A 20,019-nucleotide genomic window follows, 5' to 3' on the forward strand; every position below is an offset into this window, starting at 1 on the left:
TGTTGAATTGATCCTTTCTCGGTCATAACCTTTATATTTATGATCCTGTTACGACAAGGCATGGACATGTGGAAGGCATGGTGAAAGGTATCCTCTATCTCTTGTGAGACCAAGCTCATTCCCATTAATTGATCCTCTTTTCTCCGTAGTTTATGATCCTTTGATTTTTTTCGTGAGTCTCGGGAAATAGGCTAACATGGTAGGTGTGGATGCGAGCGAAGATATGAATGCAAATGTAAAGGCATGAAAATACAAATGCATATGTATGGGAGAGACCCCTTGTATTATAACTCCTTGTATGCAATGCAGACGTGTAACGTATGATCCTTGGGATAGCTTTAGAGGAGACATTAGAACCTATTGAAATCCTTGTAAGATAGATGTTATGACACGCCCATGGAAATCCCTTAGATTAGGGAGTGTGCGGAAGGTAGCGACTGGTCACCGTTACAAACAGTCACCAAGTCTCATGGTCATCGAGAGGCCGTTCGACGTGAACCAATGAGGTTGTCCCTCGTGGGAAGGTTCTGTATGTGGAACACAACCTTTCTAAGGACGATATTAACCGGAGAGAAATCCCTACAGGCTAGAGACGAGATGTGTAAATGGAAAATCCGAAACTCTACAAGTTAGAGGGTGCGCAGGAATAAGCACGGTGTGACCGTTCAAGACAGTCGCCGAATCTCATGGCCATCGAGAGGCCAATCGATGTGCGTTAATGAGGACGTCCTTCGTGGAAGGACAAAGTTATTATGAAAACACAAGGATATAAAAGGAGAATCCCTACAGGCTAGGGAGTACGTAGGAGCGAGCACGGAGTGACTATTCAAGACAGACACTGTATCTCATGGCCATCGAGAGGCCAATCGACGTGCATTAATAAAGATGTCCTTCGTGGGAAGGACGTGATTTTTTTTATAGAATCCCTACTGGCTAGGGAGTGCGTAGATGTAGGCACATGGTGACCGTCCAAGATAGTCACTAGATCGCATGGCCATCGAGAGGCCAATTGACTTGCGTAAACGAAGATGTCCTTCGTGGGAAGGACACATTGTTGTAAGAGTACAAGGAAATAAAAGGAAACTCCCTACAGGTTAGGGAGTGCGTAGATGCAGACGCGGGGTGACTGTTCATGACAGTCACTGAGTCTCATGGCCATCGTGAGGCCAATCAACGTGCATAAATGGGGGTGTCCTTCGTGGGAAGGACATGGTTTTGGAAATAAGGTCCCTATAGGCCAGGGAACGCGTAGGAATACCTGCAAAATCAAAATGCAAGATATTCACAATATAAATTGCAACCACATAATAAGCATATAAGCACATAAGCCTTAGGTTCATAGGTTCGACGTAACGGCTTAGGGTGCCTACCCTTCCCATTTGTATGTTCTAGAAGTTCTCATGGGGTCGTTCGTAGCTGCCGATAATTTTTGTCTCTTTGGATTTTAGAACAACTCTTTTATCCATGAGGTTCTAGTTTTAGGGGTAGGTTCCCAGAGAGATCAGCCAAATACCAAGTCCAGCCCTCAACAAGGTCAAGCCTCGTGTCAGACCTTTCCGGATATTCAACCCACTCTTAGTGGATTAATAATAAGACTCGTAGGCGATGTAATTCCCCTCTGGTCTTAAATATAATTCCCACGCTTAGGTTTGACGGAAATTTATATACAACCCAGAAATGCAATAAAAATAACAAATATTCAAATAATCGAATATTTAATAAAAATTGCTATAAACAAATTAAATTGTAAATAAATAAATAAATAAATCAAATTAAACAATTTAAATATTTATATAAAGACCATAAACCCTGGAAATTTCAAATAAATATATAAATAAAAATTTAAATATTTAAATATAAAAGGAAAGAAATAAAACCTGAACCCTGATCCAAGACCCTAATTTTGGCAAATTAGCCAAACCCTAAAAAATTCGCCAAAACCCTAAATATTCGCCAAAACCTAAACCCTGCCAAAACCTATAGGAGCATAATAATTCACCATTTTTAGTTATCCCCAGCAGAGTCGCCAGCTGTAGCAACCTGCCCTAAAAATTAAGACTTAGAGTCGCCACCTATTCTGAAGGGCGAATAGGAAACCCTACGCAGTTTAGAGATTCAGGGTAAGTTATTATAATCAGGTTGAGGGAAGGTGTTAGGCACCCTCAACCCTTTCCTAAGGTTTGTTCTAAGGCAAAAGTTTTATGGCTAAAATTTAGAGGTTTAATAGCTAAGGAAATGAATAAGGTGAAAATTGAGATTTGAAAGTGAATTGAAATTGTAAGGGGGGAGACTCACCTTGTTACCTACGTATCTCCTTATGGAGAATCAGAGTCAACGTAGTTCGGGCACAGGGTTGTACGCCTTAGAATTTGAATCTGATTTGATATGGTTTGGAAGTTGTTTTAAAGGCTTTTTGAATGGCCTATCACAGTTTTGAAATGCGAAGTTCACAAGGTATTTTGAATTACCTTATCGTAGTTTTGAACATCGCAGTGTTGAAGAGATGAATTTTTTAGTGTCGTGGTTTAGTGTGTTTTCAATGTTTGAGCGTACAACCCTGATTTAATATGTCACCGTTAGTTGCGATGATCAATAGGTTTGATCATTATAGTTAACGGATTAAATAATGTATTGCTGGTTGCTTTGATTAATAGATTTGATCGTCGCGGACAACAAATGAAATGTGTTTTAAATTTTGTCATCAAATTATAGGTTTTATCATTGCCTCTCATAACCAATAGATTTGGTTATTACATGAGAACGAATTCAATTATTTACGTTTTATTATTTTATCTCTCGTCATTGCGACTAATAGATTTAGTCGGGTCTAGGAGAGAATTAAACCAGAATTAGTTAAATTAATATTAACAAATGAATTGATTAGATTAAATTTATTTCTCGCCAATGCGACTAGTAGATATAGTCGGATCGAGGAGAAAATTATATTAATCAAGATTTTTGTGATTTTAACCGTTAAAATTAATTAAGTAAATTAAATCGAAAATAATCGAGTAATCGGGAAAATAATCCTAACGTTGATTATGTTAATAATATGTTTTAAGAATTAAATATATACATGATAGAAATAACTAAAATCAACTATACAATTATATAAATGATACAAAACAAAATAAAATAAAAATATATAAAGCGAACCTGGGGGTCGAACCGGTGCCCCTGCATATTAACCCTCATAGCCAATCCCTTTGCCACTAGGAAAATTTCGCTTGGTGATTATGAATTGCAACGGATCCTCCTTCAACCCTCAAACGACGCGAAAAGTTTTAAAAAAAACCCAGCACCCTTCTTCCATGCGTGACTTTTCTTCTTCTTTTTTTATATTAGTCAATTTGGGTTTTTCTTACACTTAATGGGCCTACTAAAACTAAACCTAATAATCCTAAAACTAACTCTAATAATAATAGTTAGTAATAATAATATTTAATAACAATAATCCTAATAATAACTAATACTAATTCTAATAATAATAGTTAGTAATAATAATATTTAATAACAATAATCCTAATAATAACTAATACTAATAACTAATAATAATAGTTAATAATAATAAAAACTAATGATAATCCTAAAAAATCAACAATAATTAGTTAGTAAAATTAAAAAAATTAATACTAACTAATAATAAAATTAATATTAGTAATAAAAAAAACAAAGTGTTAGTGAAACACAAATAACATCCCAAAAATGATAGAACTTTTTTGTGTAATAATTGGGCCCATTATTTGGATCCCAAAAATACTTGCTATTCAAACCCCTATTTTATTTCAACCGATTTATAAGGGAATTTTATAAGAGGTCGAGTTTAATAATAGATATATTAAACCCTATGGCTCTTAATTTTTTTCAACACCCTTAGTAAATTAGAAGATGTGGATTATATCGAGTAAATTTTGGGGTATGACAATTTGTAGCAGTAATTTCATGCTTTGCGGCTTGTAACTTAATTTTCATTCCTGCCAAGGGAAAAAGTATGGTTTTCATTCCAACACGTCATTTTGAAAATATTGTTGTTTGCAATCGAACTCATGACTATTGTCACTTTTTATATTAGTTGAAATAGATCTGACGAAAAAGTAGTGCATTTTTCATGATACCCTAAATTACCTCGCCACCCAAATGAGATAAAAACCCTATTCCAACAAAGATAAATGTTATTTTTGTTGAAGTTAAAGTTTGTTAGTGAAGCATGAAATGAAAGATGGGTTTTTTCGAATAAATAGAAATTGTAATATTAAGTAATATACATTTATATTAATTAATAAATTACTTGAAAATGCATAAGGGCTTTGGCTAATATGCATAAGGATTTTCCTTATGCACCATGCATAAGTCAACCTAATTCATTGGATCCTATTTTTAATCCATTATTGAGTATTGAGTGGTGAATATTGAGTATTGAGTAATAACAATTGATATTTAGAATTTGATCTAATGATCCATGGGTCCATAATAATCTATGCACGGTGCATAGATTTTTATCTATGCACGGTAACTGCACCCATGCATAAGTATAAATTATATTACAATAATATTATTTATATTTTAGTAATATTTTTAATAAATTTATAAATATTTTATTTATACTGACTACTTTAATATAATAAGTTGATATTTTACGAATAAATTAAATGAATACTTTATAATATGAGTAAAAACAATATTACAATAATATTACTTATTATTATATATGACAACTTTATACAACAAATAATTTAATACTTTTATAATAACAACTAATTAACGTAATCATAAGAATACGCGAACATTTTAATAATATGAATAGTGTATGAGAAATTACATGGGAAGAAGTTGAAAATTAATGTCATCATTTTCACACATTATAGTTATACAAGAGAGTCAATTCACACTACATTCAGAAGAGTACTCAACTTTAGAAAAAATACATTAATCAAGTACAAACCAAACACATTAGTTTCAATTCACATAAAAATACATCAAAACAAACACCTCTACTGAAGAAAACCCTTAATAGGCTCTGGTGGAGACTTTATCAAAATAATTTTAAAAAGATCAACGATCAAATGAAACTGCACAGCTGCAAAGAATATGACTGGCAAACAAATGGAAATATATAAATAGAACAAGACACCTTCGTTTGTATATTTATCTGTGAGCACGAAGAAATGTCCAGCACAAAAAGAAACAAACATGGAAACAATGGATACGAAGAGAGAACTCAATCCGAAAAGAAGCTTCATTGGCAAGTTTAGACGAAATTGTTCGACTTCTTTTCTTGAAGTGAGAATAGAAAGGAACATGATGAGTGCACTGACAGAGAAGTAAAGTCCAATCAATGAAGTTATAGCAAATACTTCAAATCCATGTTGTCCTTTTAATGCTGGTTCTCCTGTTGGTTGATTGCCACCAGGTACACTACCTGATGTCGCAAAGGCGACACCAGCAATGAGAGCTGCTACAACTGAGTATGACTCTGTTGTGTTTTTCAACCAATCAACATTTTCTTTTAGAAGTTCTGTGTGTTGCTCCTCAAAGATTTCACTTGGAATTTTTCCTTTCTTATTGGCTAAAATATTGAAATGCTCTGGTACTAGGTTTTTAATATACTGTACCAGAAAATATATGTTAACAATACTTTAATAAAGTTACATAAAAATATATATTCGTAAGAAATAATTAAACATAAGACTCTCTTAATGTTTTACGGGCTCTGTGTAGGTTATCCACGACTTAGCCATGACAAAACAATGAGAGATCCTATTTAACCATGGTTTAACTATGACAAATTGCATGAGACCATATTTAGCCGTAGTTTAACCTCGGGAAATTTTGGGCTCTTTGTCGTAGCCCACCTTACACACCCTCAAAGTACATTCTTATTAAAATATAAACGTACCTCATACCACTTGATCTCCAATGTCATTTGCATGACAGCACCAGATATCTTCCAAGTATTTTTTCTCTCGAATGATGTATATGCTGCCAAGTGTAACATGGTATCCCCGTTATTATTAACTTGTAAGCTTAGGATATCAAAGGCTTCTTTATTAAATACCTTTACCATCCATCGAACAACACGTGGTTTCCTATTCTTTACTGCCAAAAGCAATGCATTTTCATTCTTAGTGTTAGTCTCAAAGACCACGCTACTTATACTAAATAGAAGAAAGGCCATCATCTCAACTATTCCAAAACTTGATGCAATCAAAAAGGGTGGATTTTTTGCTGAACTTTCCTCTTCTGATGATTCCTTTTTATTATTCTTTTGTGCAACAAGTAACATATCTTTCTTATCAAATGTAATTTGTATATTAGAATTAAGCACTTCCATAATTTCTTCTGTTGATATTTTTTTTGCTGCAAAAAATGTTGTATTTGTTACATCAATATTTCCTAAAATTTCCATTTCTTTGTATTCTTTTGTCTCTTGCATTGAGGCACTTCCTGAAATATACAAATAATTAAATTCTTTAGATTTTAATCATTTCGTTATCTTTATTAATTTTTTGTACTTATTTTTATTTACCTTCATCCCGTGCGCGCTTGATAAACTCATAAAAATTTAGAAAGTTATCTTCCATTATTCCATGATATTCTATGTATCCTGTTGGATTATCCCCACCACCCATGTATTCCAAAGTAACTGATTTCATATATTCGTCCAAGATCCAACGGCCATATATGTGCTTCTTCTTAATAGCCTTTATTGCATGTAAATCTTCAAAATTAATCAAGCAGAAGAGCACTTATTGATGAGTTGTGGAAACAAACTTATACATCCAACATTTATCTCACTTGTGTACTTTAAATGTACACTTAAATCAAAGCATGTAAAATTAAATTTAGAAGTGTTCAATACACATACCCAATAGTGACATGAATGGCCATATGAATACTAACTTTAGATTGCCAATACATAATTGAGTATTAGAAAGTTGTATTCTATTTGTGTTTTCTAATGATTCCATGTCGACTATCATCTCGGCATCTCCAAATCTCACTGCAATATTGACATCTCTTTAGTAAATAATAATGGAAAAGTTATCATAAGAGCTAGTTCTTTGGAAGCATACCAATGGGTCCACTTTTTCTTTCTTCTTCCGATATAGCATTCTTTAAATGCAATTCCATTTCATTTTTCCCGTCGTAGAGGCTTATAGGAATACCTTTTACACAAAAATTTCGACAACAACATTAAATATTTTTTTCATGAAATTTGATCAAAAAGTAAAAAATAATGCTAGAAAATGTCATTTATGTTTTAGTGGCGGAAGGACTCGCGGGGCTTGTGAGATATCTTGTTGGGTGGATTTGTGACAATTTGCGGATGACACTTTAATTGTGGGGGAAGGGCCTTGAAAGCATGTATGGGCAATAAAGGCGATCTTAGAGCATTTGAAAATGTTTCGGGTCTTGGCATCAATTATCACAAGAGTAAGTTGATTGGAATAAATATTAGTAATTCTTTTATGGAAGCGGCGGTGAAATTTCTCTCTTGTAAAGTAGAGGATAGCAACTTTCTGTTTCTTGGTATTCCTATTAGGCAAGATCCAAGGAAGGAGGCAACGTGGAATCCTACTCTATAAAAATTGAAGAAAAGATTGGGAGGTTGGAAGAATCGGTTTCTTAATTTGGAAGGTAGGATCACTCTTTTGAAATCTATTCGCGATTGTTTCCACATTTGCTCGACCTCTCAACCAATAAACTTTGCAAGGTTAGTGATGTCATTTCTTGGAGCGAAGGTGCTTTCTCTTGGAATGTCAATGCCCTCTTCGGCCTTGATGGTTTGGACATCTTGAACTCGTTTTCCTCCCATTCCGTCCAAAATGACACCATCTTGGATATAGCTCTTCAATTGAGGGAATTAAAAGAGTCTTTGGAGAGCATTAGTCCAACTAATACGGAGCATGATGTTTTTCGTTGGAACTAAATCCTTCCGGTGTTTTTTCGGTTGCAAGTGTGTCTAGCTTGGTTTCTAACGCCAAAGACTATGCTTGACCAATCAATACTATTAAGTTGTTGATAACAATGTGGAAGACTAAGGTACCGAAAAAAGTCCATATTTTTTCTTGGAGATTCTTTGTTGATCGAATCCCTTTGAAAGACCTTTTGCTTCATAAAGGAGTGTCGAATCTCGATTCTCTTGATTGTGTCTTTTGCTCCAATCACCCGGAATCTTGGGAACACATCTTCTTTCATTGCAATGTTTCGAAAGCGGTTTGGGAGTAAATTTTCAAGTGGTTGGGAAACGACTTGGAGTTCAACTTGGAAGAGTTCTAAAGCTTCGGTTGCATTCAACAAAAGGTGAAGAAACACAACATTAGAGCTAAATTAAATTCAATTTGGTTAGCTTTAATTTGGTGTATTTGGTTGATGAGGAATGCCATTATCTTTGAGAATGTAACGTTTAGTTTTGAAACGGTAATCTCCAACATTTTGTTTTTTTCTTGGAGATGGTTGGGTAGTAGTAATTCTACTTCTAGGACCCCTTTTTATGATTGGTATAAATTACCTTTAAATTGTTTCAACTCTTTATAGTGTTCTTGTTGTAAGGGTTGCACCCCTAGTGCAATTTCTTATATAATTGCTTATTAAAAAAAATCTCTTGTGGGGGGAGGGGGTGGATGAAAAAAGAAAGATTCACTGTGCGAGTTGGAAAAACGTTAATCTACCTTTTGAAAACGGAGGGTTGGGGGTAAAGAGCATTCCGACTTTTAATTTAGCACTTCTAAACAAGTGGAGATGGAGGATTCTTCAAGGGAATAATTCACTTTGGTTTAGAATATTGAAGGCCCGATATAGGGATTTATCTTCCCATGTTTATAGTGAAGGAAATTGCACAAAAAATTCTTCTCTTTCTAATTGGTGGAGGGACATTGTTCATACTGGGAAAGATTATTATAGAGATCGTATTGTTAAATGTTGTTGCTTTGATGTTCATAATGGGTACATAACACCTTTTTGGGAATCTATTTGGTTGGGCGAAGAGTCTTTGAAGAATGCTTTTCCGGAGTTATTTGAAGCTTCTCGTCTTAAAGGGGTTTCGGTTGGGGCGATGGGAGGATGGATTGATGGTAGTTAGAAGTGGGGGGATTTCGGGATTTCCGCGGATTTTTTGGATGATGCCGAAATTGCTCTTTGGGTGGGTAAATTGGATAGTTTGGAGGAGGAATGTTTGTCAAGTTTTATGGATTGACATTTCTTTTTCCGAGTTCACAATATGAAGATTAGTAAGATGGATGTGGTTTGGCTTGCCACTTCTTGGTCGTTATGATTGTTAAGGAACAGGGTGTGTTTCCGGGAAGAAGGATGGAGTTTAAACGACACGGTTTGGAACATAAAGATTTTGGCTTGCAAGTGGTCTTTTTTTGACAAAATTATTCATCCCAATTATTACTTTTATGAATTTTGTAAAGATCCTATTTCTTTTTTCTCGTAGTGTAATTGGTGGGTAATTTTTCTCTTTTATTGGGTGTTGCCCGTCATATTATGTAAAAAGGTTGTTGCCCGTCATATTATGTAATTTTTCTCTTTTTTCTCGTAGTGTAATTGGTGGGTAATTTTTCTCTTTTATTGGTGACTCATCCCTTGCACCTGATTAGTTTTTTTTTTCCGCATTTGAGTTCAAACTTTAAACAAGGAATGAATTTTGACATTTGAAATACTGAGTAAAATAATAATTTAAAATCATTATTTATAATATACATAAGTATGTGTAACTTACAGTAGTATAAAATTTGCTTCCACCATGAGAGACGACATTCACTCTTGAAGGCTGATGTCTTAGTAGCGAGAATTCCAAGGGGTGTATTTCCATTCTTGTCATTCATAGAGATAAGACCTCTGTAGTAACATATTATTATAATCGCCCAATCTATTAAACAAGAAACGTAGATTATTATTATTATTATTATTGACAAGATGCAATGTTCAAAATTATTATCTAATATAGTATAAATTTGTTATGAATTTCCAATATCAGCTTATTTAATAAACTCAGAAAGGGATTCAAGGAGGATAAACTCATCCTCTAGGATCTAAGGAAGAACTAGTCTTTTTCTCTCCACATCTCTAGAATAAATAAGTAAATAAATAAAGAAAAAGATTAAAAAACTGACCAAACATTTCTTTGGAGATGGCAACATGAAGGATGCTAGTATTATGCTTATCGATAGCAATATTGAGGTCAAGAGGATAAAACTGTCGTAGGTAAACAAACACTGATATGTGACGTGCACGTACAGCCCAAAAAAGTGGTGTTTCTCCATTTTCATCTTTCACTTGAACTAAAGGTTTCCTTTGACCCTCTTTTCCAATTATAATTTCACATGCATTTGTGTATCCTATCTGCGCTGCAAGGTGAAGAGGAGTAGCACCTCTGTCATTCACAATTTTCAAACTACTTTGATCACCAAATTCTAATATTGCTTCAACAAGACTTTTTAGTACATCATTGCGCCAACTGTTTATTGCCACGTGTAACGCTGTTCCTCTTCTCTCGAGTAATATATTGTGATAATTACTATCTTCTTGGTATTTTTCGATTACATCATCCCATTTCCCTTCCATTACTAGGTCTTGAAACATCGTAACTACATAATTTCATTTTACAACTTGCGTTAATGAATAACAAAATGTGGAGAAGCTATTGAGTGTTAGTATATAATGAAAGTTTAGACTTACCTTGGTAATCTTCCATTTCTCAAGATTGAAATGCACAATGAATGAGTGTTGCTGCAAGGTACTAGTGCAAGCCTAATTGTCTTATATAGGAAAAGAAATGAATCTGATACTTTGGAAAAACATCGAGCATACACGAGTATCACATTTGGAGTGTCACTTAGTAATATTTGTATTCCTTTTTTCAACTTTGCAGCTTTCAAGTGTGTAACAAACATATAATATGATGCCAAAAGTAAAGAACAATATGTTCGGTGCTGACTGCTGAGTGAGAATCAAGCTAAACCAAAAGCTACTAAGTACCTTCTTTTATATTTTACGTTGGTCTAAAGTAAAAGCTACATTCTTTTTTTAACATTAGCCTAATATAAGGCTTCTAATATCACGTTGTGTAGAATCCAGCACTATAAAGCACAATACTTGATACGGAATGGTTGGACATGCACGTCAATCATTTCCAAATTAAATATCAAGTGTGTGTTTTCAACTTTAATTTTCATTTTTCAAGTTAATTAGAAATATTGTATTCCTTTTTTCAATTTTGCTTTTGAAGTGAGTGAGACAAATCATATCATGAGAAAAGCAAAGTGCAATAGTTCACAAAATGTTCACTTCTGTTCTGAGTGAGACTCATGCTTAAGCAAAAGCTAATTACCTTCTTTTATATATTTTTTCTTTAGCCTAATATAAGGCTTCTAATATCTCTCCACGAGTAGAATCCTACATATGAAGTACAAATCAGAAGTCTTGAACACTACATGGATATTTCTCGTATATTTTAGCTGAGCAAATTTTGTTAAAATTAATGTGTTGTACCCACCACTGGCTTTAGTAAGAATTATGAGAGAACTGCAACCATCAAATTCTAATTATTGTCTTTATTTAGAGTTATGTTAGAGTTGTAACATTAAGATTGAGAAAACCAAGAGTCCTCATCTTAATTTTCATCTTATTGTATTCTATGTCAGTTTTGATTCAAGCCTATATAAAGGCTTTGTAATGCTAAGAAAGATATAGCAGTTGGTGGTGAATTCAATAAAATAGCAGTTTTAAAGCATATCTTCCACCAGTGGAAGTATAGCGAGAAAAGTGTCCTGTGCAGTTTTAAAGCATATCTTCCACCAGTGGAAGTATAGTGAGAAAAGTGTCTTGTGCAGTTTTAAAGCATATCTTCCACTAGTGGAAGTATAGTGCAAAAAGTGACTAAATCTAGTTTCCTCTGCAGAATACTGCAACACCATAATTTATCACATACCACCTATATAATACCACCAATAGAGTGGTATCAGAGCTGTAGATCCTTGCAGTTGCAGCAAAAACAACAAAAGTTATGGCTTCCACAAACAATCATTCTGCAACTTACAACAATGTCAAAGTTCCTCTATTTGAAAGAGAGAACTATGATTTTTGGGCTGTTAAAATGGAGACTCTATTCACATCTTTGGATGTTCTAGAGTATGTCAAAAACGGATATGAAGAACCGGTACCAACGGAGGCTGAAAAATCAAAAGAAAAAGCTGAAGAATCAAGCCAACGGCTTGAAGAGTTGAAGAAGAAGAAGATCACAGATGCTGGAGTTCTCGGAATGATTCAAAGAAGAGTCTCTCTATCCATTTTCCCAAGGATTAGGAGAGCTAAAACATTAAAAGAAGCCTTGAGTATCCTACAACAAGATTTCAAAAGAGACTCAAAGGTGCGAACGGTGAAGCTTCAATCTCTTAAGAGAGATTATGAAAATGAAAGGATGAAGGAGAACGAGAGCCTGAATGAGTACTTCAACAGACTCTCCGAGTTGGTGAATCAGATGAAGTCACATGGTGATACGATAGAAGATCGCAGAATTGTTGACAAAATTCTGATTAGTTTGACAGTAAGATTTGACCCAATGGTGGGTGTGATAGAAGAAACCAAGGATCTATCAACCTTGACTGTTCAAGGGTTGATGGGGTCTTTGAGATCCTACGAGCAAAGGATGTTACGTTATTCTGAAAAATCAATTGAGAGTGCCTTTGAATCTAAACTCAACATTCAGCCCAACAATGGTGAAAATAAGCCCCAAATACAAACTAGAGGTGAGTCTTCTAGAGGTGGCAGATTTGGAATAGCCAGAGGCAGAGGTCAAAACTCACGTAGCAGATTTGGAAGAGGCAGGGGCAGAGGTCGAAACCATCGTGGCAAATATGGAAGAGGCGCAAATGGCGGAAGATGGAATGAAGCATCAAATAAATGGTGCAAAATTTGTAGCAGCGACACTCATGACGAGAAGGACTGTTGGAACAAAGGCAAACTGCAATACCACAATTGCAAGAGATTCAGGCACCTTCAAAAGGATTGTCGTCTTTCAAATCAACAACATGCTTCGTATGCAGAAGGAGAATCTGATGAAGGAAATTCGCTTTTTGCTTGTCAAAAAGCATTGCATGAAGAAGATAAAAATGTTTGGTATTTGGACAACAGCTGTAGCAACCATATGACCGGACAAAAGGAAGCATTTATAAAGATTGATTCATCATTTGGCTCAAATGATAAATTGGGCAATGGAGAACATGTCAAAGTGAAAGGGAAAGGAAGCATTGGAGTCACCACGAAGCAAGGAAGCAAAGTCATACATGACACGCTTTATGTGCCTAAGTTAGAAGAAAATTTGCTTAGCATTGGACAACATCTGGAGCATGGCTATTCTCTAAACTTTGAGAATAGAGGGTGCATAATTTTTTACTCAGAAAGAAGAAGTGTTGCCGTTGTGAAGATGACTAGCAACAGGAGCTTTCCACTATCTTTCAACTATGAGAAAAATGTAAGCACGATGGCCAGAGAAGAGAATGACTCGTGTTTATGGCACAGGAGACTTGGGCATTTGAATTACGAAAGTCTCAAGTTACTCTATCAAAAGAAGAAGGTGTATGGGCTGCCAAGAATCGAAGGAAAATCTGGTGTGTGTGTGTGTGTGTGTGTGTGTGAAAGACGTGTTATTGGAAAACACCACCGGCAATCATTTCCAAAGGAACGTGCATGGAGAGCCAAACAAGTGTTGGAACTTGTACACACAGATGTGTGTGATCCTATGAATACTTTGTCTCATGGCAAAAAAAGGTACTTTATCTTGTTTATTGAAGACTTTACCCGCATGACTTGGGTATATTTCATGAGACAAAAATCTGAAGCGTTTGTAATCTTTAAGAAATTCAAAGCATTAGTTGAAAAACAAAGTGGAAGATTTATAAAGATGCTGAGAAGTGATCGAGGAAAGGAGTACACCTTAAATGAATTTCACAAATTTTGTGAAGATGAAGGTGTTGAAAGACAGCTCACTGTAGGATATACACCTCAACAAAATGGTGTATCTGAAAGAAAGAACCAAACTGTGACGGAGATAGGGAAATCTATGCTACTTAAGAAAGGCTTACCTAAAACCTTTTGGCCCGGGGCCGTTAACACTGCTGTGTATTTGATGAACAGGTGTCCAACAAAGGCCGTATGGAAAAAGAATCGGTTTGAAGCTTGGAGTGGAAGAACACCGTCGGTGAACCATCTTTAATTTTTTGGATGTGTTTGCTATGCTCAAATTCCAAAACAAAAGAGGACAAAGCTGGAAGAAACAAGTGAAAGATGTGTCTTTATTTGCTATAGTTCCATGTCAAAGGGCTATAAACTTTACAACTTGAAGACAAACAAGGTGATCATTAGTCGGGATGTTGTATTTGATGAGAATGCTTCTTGGAATTGGGAAGAAGACAAAATGAAGGAGAAAACAATCCCTGCAATCATATTACAACAACAAAATTCAGCAATTGAGAATGAGCAACCAGCTCCATGTACACCAAGTTCCTCATCCTCTCCAAGTTCACCAAGTTCAAGTTCATCATCTCCCAGCTCAACTTCAATAAAATTGAAGGATTTGAGCGATATTTATTCAAGATGCAACTATTGTGTTGTGGAACCAGAAAATTTTGATGAAGCAATCAAAGAAGATGTTTGGAGGAATGCGATGCAAGAAGAGATAAATGCCATTGAGAAAAACAAAACATGACAACTATTTGAAAAGTCAAATGACAAAGAAGCTATTAGAGTAAAGTGGGTGTATGATCGCGACTTTGCGTGTCTATTAGTCGGGATAACTGCAAGTGCACAGTCGTGTCGTGTAGTTTTAAAATATATCGAATCCACAGGGACTATAAATCGACCTACCGTTATCTAAAGTTACTATGTAAAGCTAAGGCTAATGATATTTGGGTTTCTTTTATAAATGGGGAAACTAAAGTCCTAAATCTAAATAAAATATAATAACAAACAGATATCAGTATGTATTTCATCTAACTTAGGTGATCCGAAGGTCCATTGGCTATGGTGTTAATTCAATTAAAGATCTTTATTAATTTTATTGATTAAAAGTCCTCCTCTCAAACTGTCGCTCTGTTGATTTAGACTACTATCCTAACTCGTAATGTACGCTTTCGCCATCCCATTAGATTTAGAAAAGCTTTTTGAAAACAACATAATTAATAAAATGCTTGTTTTATGAAGTCGTTATTTATTTAAATCACCTAATCTCAAACTCTCGCTCTATTGACTCGGAACATGCTAATATCCCTAACGTACGCTTTCGCCATCCCGCGCGGGTGTAAAAACATTTTTTGAAAATAAATAAGTTCTAATTAGTTTTAATACGCTTTCGCCATCCTTAAAACTAATGTCCTATGCCTACTATCCAGTTAAAGATCTCAAACTGTCGCTCTATTGATTTTAACCTTTGACCGTCTTAACCCCTTAAACTTTCGCTCTATTGGTTTTAAGACTTACTAATTAAATTAGACATACAAACCAAAAACAAGTGACATTTAATAAAACATAATTAAGCCAATTTATTTCAAATCTCTACGGTTAAATTACTTTACATACCGACATCTAAATAAATTAGCCAGACATATAAATATGGTTAAACATGCATAAATATATTCGGTTCATAATAATAGGCATATTAATTGGCATATAATATATCATGCAAATAAATATAAATAAAGGCGGTAAATAATAAACCTGAATAAAATTAATCTGGAATAAATCTTTAGATCTTCAAGTACTCGAACCTCCACCACAAATCGGTTGGATTGTTCTTCGATAAATTCTTCGATCAAATAATTATAAAAACAAGGAAATAAAATACTATGATCTAACGTAAGGTTAGATCCAGTAAAAGGTTCACAACAATTTCCGGTGGAGAAATTGTTGTGAGAAAAGATGAACGGGATAGAAAATAATTGCTGGAAATAAAATACTGGAATAAAAATAATACGAAAGCTTAAAACTAAAATGTTGATCCTTGCTGAAAAACTCGGACCCTGGAAACTGAAGTATCAGTCTCCTTTTATAGCTGAGCGTAGGCAGTTTCGTTCCGTGAATATAGCACCTTCTGACGCAGACTTGGGAGACGCACGTCTCCACTTCTTCAGGAAGACTAGGCAAACAGACTTGAGACGTGCGTCTCAAGTGGAGCTTTTTTAGGGAGGGTTGGAGACGTGCGCCTTGTGTGAGAAAGAAGTGGAGAAAATAGTGGAGAGGTGGAGACGGGCGTCTCCATTTGTGACGTGGTCATTTGTGGGCTTTGGGCCTTTGGAGACGGGGGTCTCCAACTTTGGAGATGGGCATCTCAACTTTGGAGACGGGGGTCTCATTTTGGAGACGGGGGTCTCCATTTGGAGATGGGCATCTCCCTCTATCTTCGTGGATTGGGCTTGCATCTTTGCACAATTGGGTCTTCTTTGCACCCATTTCTTACTTCAGCACCCATTTTTCATCCTTTAAGCATAAATAGTAGTGGATTTAGCTCCATTTCTTCTCCTTTTCACAAATAGTCCTCAAAACGAACATAAAACCTAAAACAATGAATATACCAGCATAATACCGACATAAAGCAACAAAATTAAGATAAAATAGGGAAATAATATATGTAAATAAAGCCAAATATGTGATACATTTTCGTGTTATCAAATACCCCCACACTTAAACCATTGCTTGTCCTCAAGCAATCAACCACACGGTAAAAGAAATAGTTAAGCTCGATTCGAAACAAGGGCATGACACGACTCCTAATAATATTTTTGTAAGGCAAATGTTACATCGATAGGAAATAGATATCAACACCAAGGATACCGTAACGACACAATGTTCAAAAACTCCCTTATTATACAAACCAATTCGAATTATGCCATTATAACTCAACCTATATCTCTCGTTTTTCCTTTCACTCTTTTCATTCTAGCGCAATCACATTAAGCCCGTTATCCGTACACGCACATAGTAGGGAAATCGGTTAGCGACTATGATCCTTTTCTTTTCTTTAGCACGGGGTTCTGGTTTTTTAAATGGCGAAGCCCCATATTTCCCAACTGCGGTTGCGGGGGATCAGACCGTAGTCCACCCTACCAAGCCCAGTACCAGTGACCTCTAGGCCAACCAACAGTGGGTGCTAATTATTAAATCCTTATAGGCGTAACAACCATTGGGCTAAACGACCGGGTGAGGGTCACCTAACTTAAAAGGTTATTTTTCAATTAAAACATTTATTAAAAACAGGATCATTCACTTATATTCATCGACTCCCTACGTAGTTTGTGCTTAAGATGGTGCCGACTGCTAATATAAACTACTTAAGAGCTACTTTGAAATTTGAGCCTAAGGTCTCGACATAATGGGCATCCAAATTGATATCACATAATGAGGGGGTTTAGGGTGTCAGGATGGTATCGATGTTGTTGAAACATCTCCAAGTCTTTCTAACAATGCCTAAAGTGTGACAACCTCTATACTTTCAGAGTGTGTATGCCATACGTCAAAATTCAAATTTTTGTTGGAGGTTAAAATTTTCAAATTTTGGGGACATTCGATAACAACAAAAATCATATATAAAGACTTGACAACATAACTAGAAAACAATAAAGCAATAAATGAAAGCGGTAAAGCTTCTCCCCCACACTTAAACCAAACATTATCCTCAATGTTTCAATCCAAGGTGGAGAAGAAAAGACAGAACCTATATGGATGCTACCGGTGGGCTATCACGACCAAATCCGCTCCGCGTCCGGAGGAAATACCTTCTCCTATCATGCTCATCAACAGTGTCACCACCAGCAGCAACATTCGTTGGAATGTGCGTGGAGACCAGCTCATCTTTGAGATGATCGTCTATAGATTTTTCGCCTAGAAATGGTTGAGACGTGACAAGAGATCCATATCTTTATTATCTTCAAGTTCAAACGATAAAAGGAAAACATTAAACTGAAAACTCGTGGGTTGCCTCCCACACAGCGCTTTGTTTAATGTCGATAGCTCGACGGTTTAAGAGTGCAAGCACTCAAGGTGTTTCTTTCGAGAAAGACTCCTCGGTTGAACTTTTAGAAAACCTCGTTTTCCATGGCCATTTATCAAGCCATCTCACATATCCCTCACCTTTTCTTTTCTTTCTTCTGTGGGGTGGTTCATTCTTTTGAAATCGTGGTGGCGATTCTGGATCGATCCTAAGTATCAGCTTTTCAAGTTCGGGCTTAGTGATATTATCCACCACCTCAAAGATTAACCTTACCCTCTTATCACTAGCGATATTCTTAGTTTCATGGTCGTCTAAATTTCTCTTTTTATGCAAGACTTCAAATAAAGGTGCATTAGTGTGGATATTTTCCAATATCTTCACATACATTATGGATTTGGAGTCTACTTTAGCTTCCATAAAACTTTGCGGGAAAGGAATCAGTTGGGAATAGAGAAGAGGAATAACAATAGGTGCTTCCTTCTCTATCTCCTCTACAACCTCCCTTTCAGATGGTGTTGGTGGATTTTTCTGAATCTCCACTCTTTTCTTACTAGAAATCTCTTCAACCACATTATCACTCTCCTCAATCTCATAATCACTCTCCTCAATATCATTATCACTCTCCTCAGGAATTTCAATTTGTTTTTCACTAATGGTTGTTTCAACATCCACATGTTCCTCAAGGAAGGGTCCTAGAAGGTTTTGTTCAAGTTGGGAGATTTGAGTCTCTAATGTCATGTTGTGGGTCGCGAGGGACTCAACCATATTGGTCAGTTGCCTAAGGGTTTCATTGTTTTGATGACTTTGTTTAATAAACTCTTGGTTTTGAACAATTTGTGTCTCTACAAAGTGCTCCATCATGGCTTCTAATCTAGAGTGAGTTAGCGTCTCGTAGGGATCCTCCATTGATGTTTCAAAGTTAAAATTATGGGATTCTTGAGTTTCTTCAAAGGGAGTTAGCGTTGCGTTTTGTGTTTCCTCAAGGTGCTTCGTCATAATAGATTCTAGCCTAGAGAGAGTTTGTGCTTCAATGAATTCCTCCATTATGATTTCGAGGTTGGATTTAGGATAACCTTTAGACTCCTCAAAATGTTGGGCATGGTGATCGTAGAGGAAATTTGGTTGATGATAAGTTTGCGTTGCATTGGAATCCTCTATTAATGCTTCAAGGTTAGAGTTATAGGATTCTTGTGGTTCCTCGAAGTAGGTTGGCGTCGCATTTTGTGTTTCCACAAAGTTCCTTGTCATCATAGATGTTTCATTAAAATTTTCCATTATTATTTCGAGGTCGGATTTATGGGATTCTGGTGATTCCTCAAAATATTGGTTGTGGTGATCGTAGAGGAAATTCGGTTGAGGAAAGGTTTGGTTGGAATAAAATTCTTGCGACTCCTCAAAATGTTGGGATTGATAGTTGTAAAGGGAATTCGATTGAGGATAAGCTAATGTCGAATTGTAATCCCCAATTAATGTTTCGAGGTTTGGATTGTAGGTTTCTTGTGGTTCCTCGAAATGTTGAGATTGGGAGTTGCAGAGGTGATTTGGGTGAAAATGAGTTTGTGACGCTTTGAAATTTTCCAACAGTATTTCGAGGTTTGATTTATGGGATTCTTGGTATCCCTCGAAATACTGTTGTTGGGAGTTGTAGAAAAAGTTTGGGTGATACATAGTAGTAAATGAAAACAAAATAAAAAATGCCTTAGTCTCTACGGTGTAACTAAAAGAGTTACGATATCGACTTGAATAGTCCCCGGCAACGGCGCCAAAAACTTGATCGCGACTTTGCGTGTCTATTAGTCGGGATAACTGCAAGTGCACAGTCGTGTCGTGTAGTTTTAAAAGATATCGAATCCACAGGGACTATAAATCGACCTACCGTTATCTAAAGTTACTATGTAAAGCTAAGGCTAATGATATTTGGGTTTCTTTTATAAATGGGGAAACTAAAGTCCTAAATCTAAATAAAATATAATAACAAACAGATATCAGTATGTATTTCATCTAACTTAGGTGATCCGAAGGTCCATTGGCTA

The 20,019-nt window shown here is 35.7% G+C and overlaps 1 protein-coding gene across 1 annotated transcript; it reads right to left on the reverse strand.

Annotated features, from left to right (window-relative positions):
- Positions 1–4,864: 4,864 nt before the first annotated feature.
- On the reverse strand, positions 4,865–10,577 carry LOC131610936 (uncharacterized). Its single transcript, XM_058883033.1, has 7 exons — positions 10,119–10,577; positions 9,725–9,874; positions 7,074–7,166; positions 6,866–7,000; positions 6,527–6,718; positions 5,897–6,444; positions 4,865–5,606 (listed from the first exon to the last, which is right to left on the reverse strand). Exons 1-7 carry the CDS (start codon positions 10,567–10,569, stop codon positions 4,992–4,994), a joined length of 2,184 nt encoding a protein of 727 aa, XP_058739016.1. The 5' UTR covers positions 10,570–10,577; the 3' UTR covers positions 4,865–4,991.
- Between the last annotated feature and the right edge of the window lie 9,442 nt (positions 10,578–20,019).

The sequence above is a fragment of the Vicia villosa genome, linkage group LG1 (genome assembly GCF_029867415.1).
Source record: "Vicia villosa cultivar HV-30 ecotype Madison, WI linkage group LG1, Vvil1.0, whole genome shotgun sequence".
Taxonomy (NCBI): domain Eukaryota; kingdom Viridiplantae; phylum Streptophyta; class Magnoliopsida; order Fabales; family Fabaceae; genus Vicia; species Vicia villosa.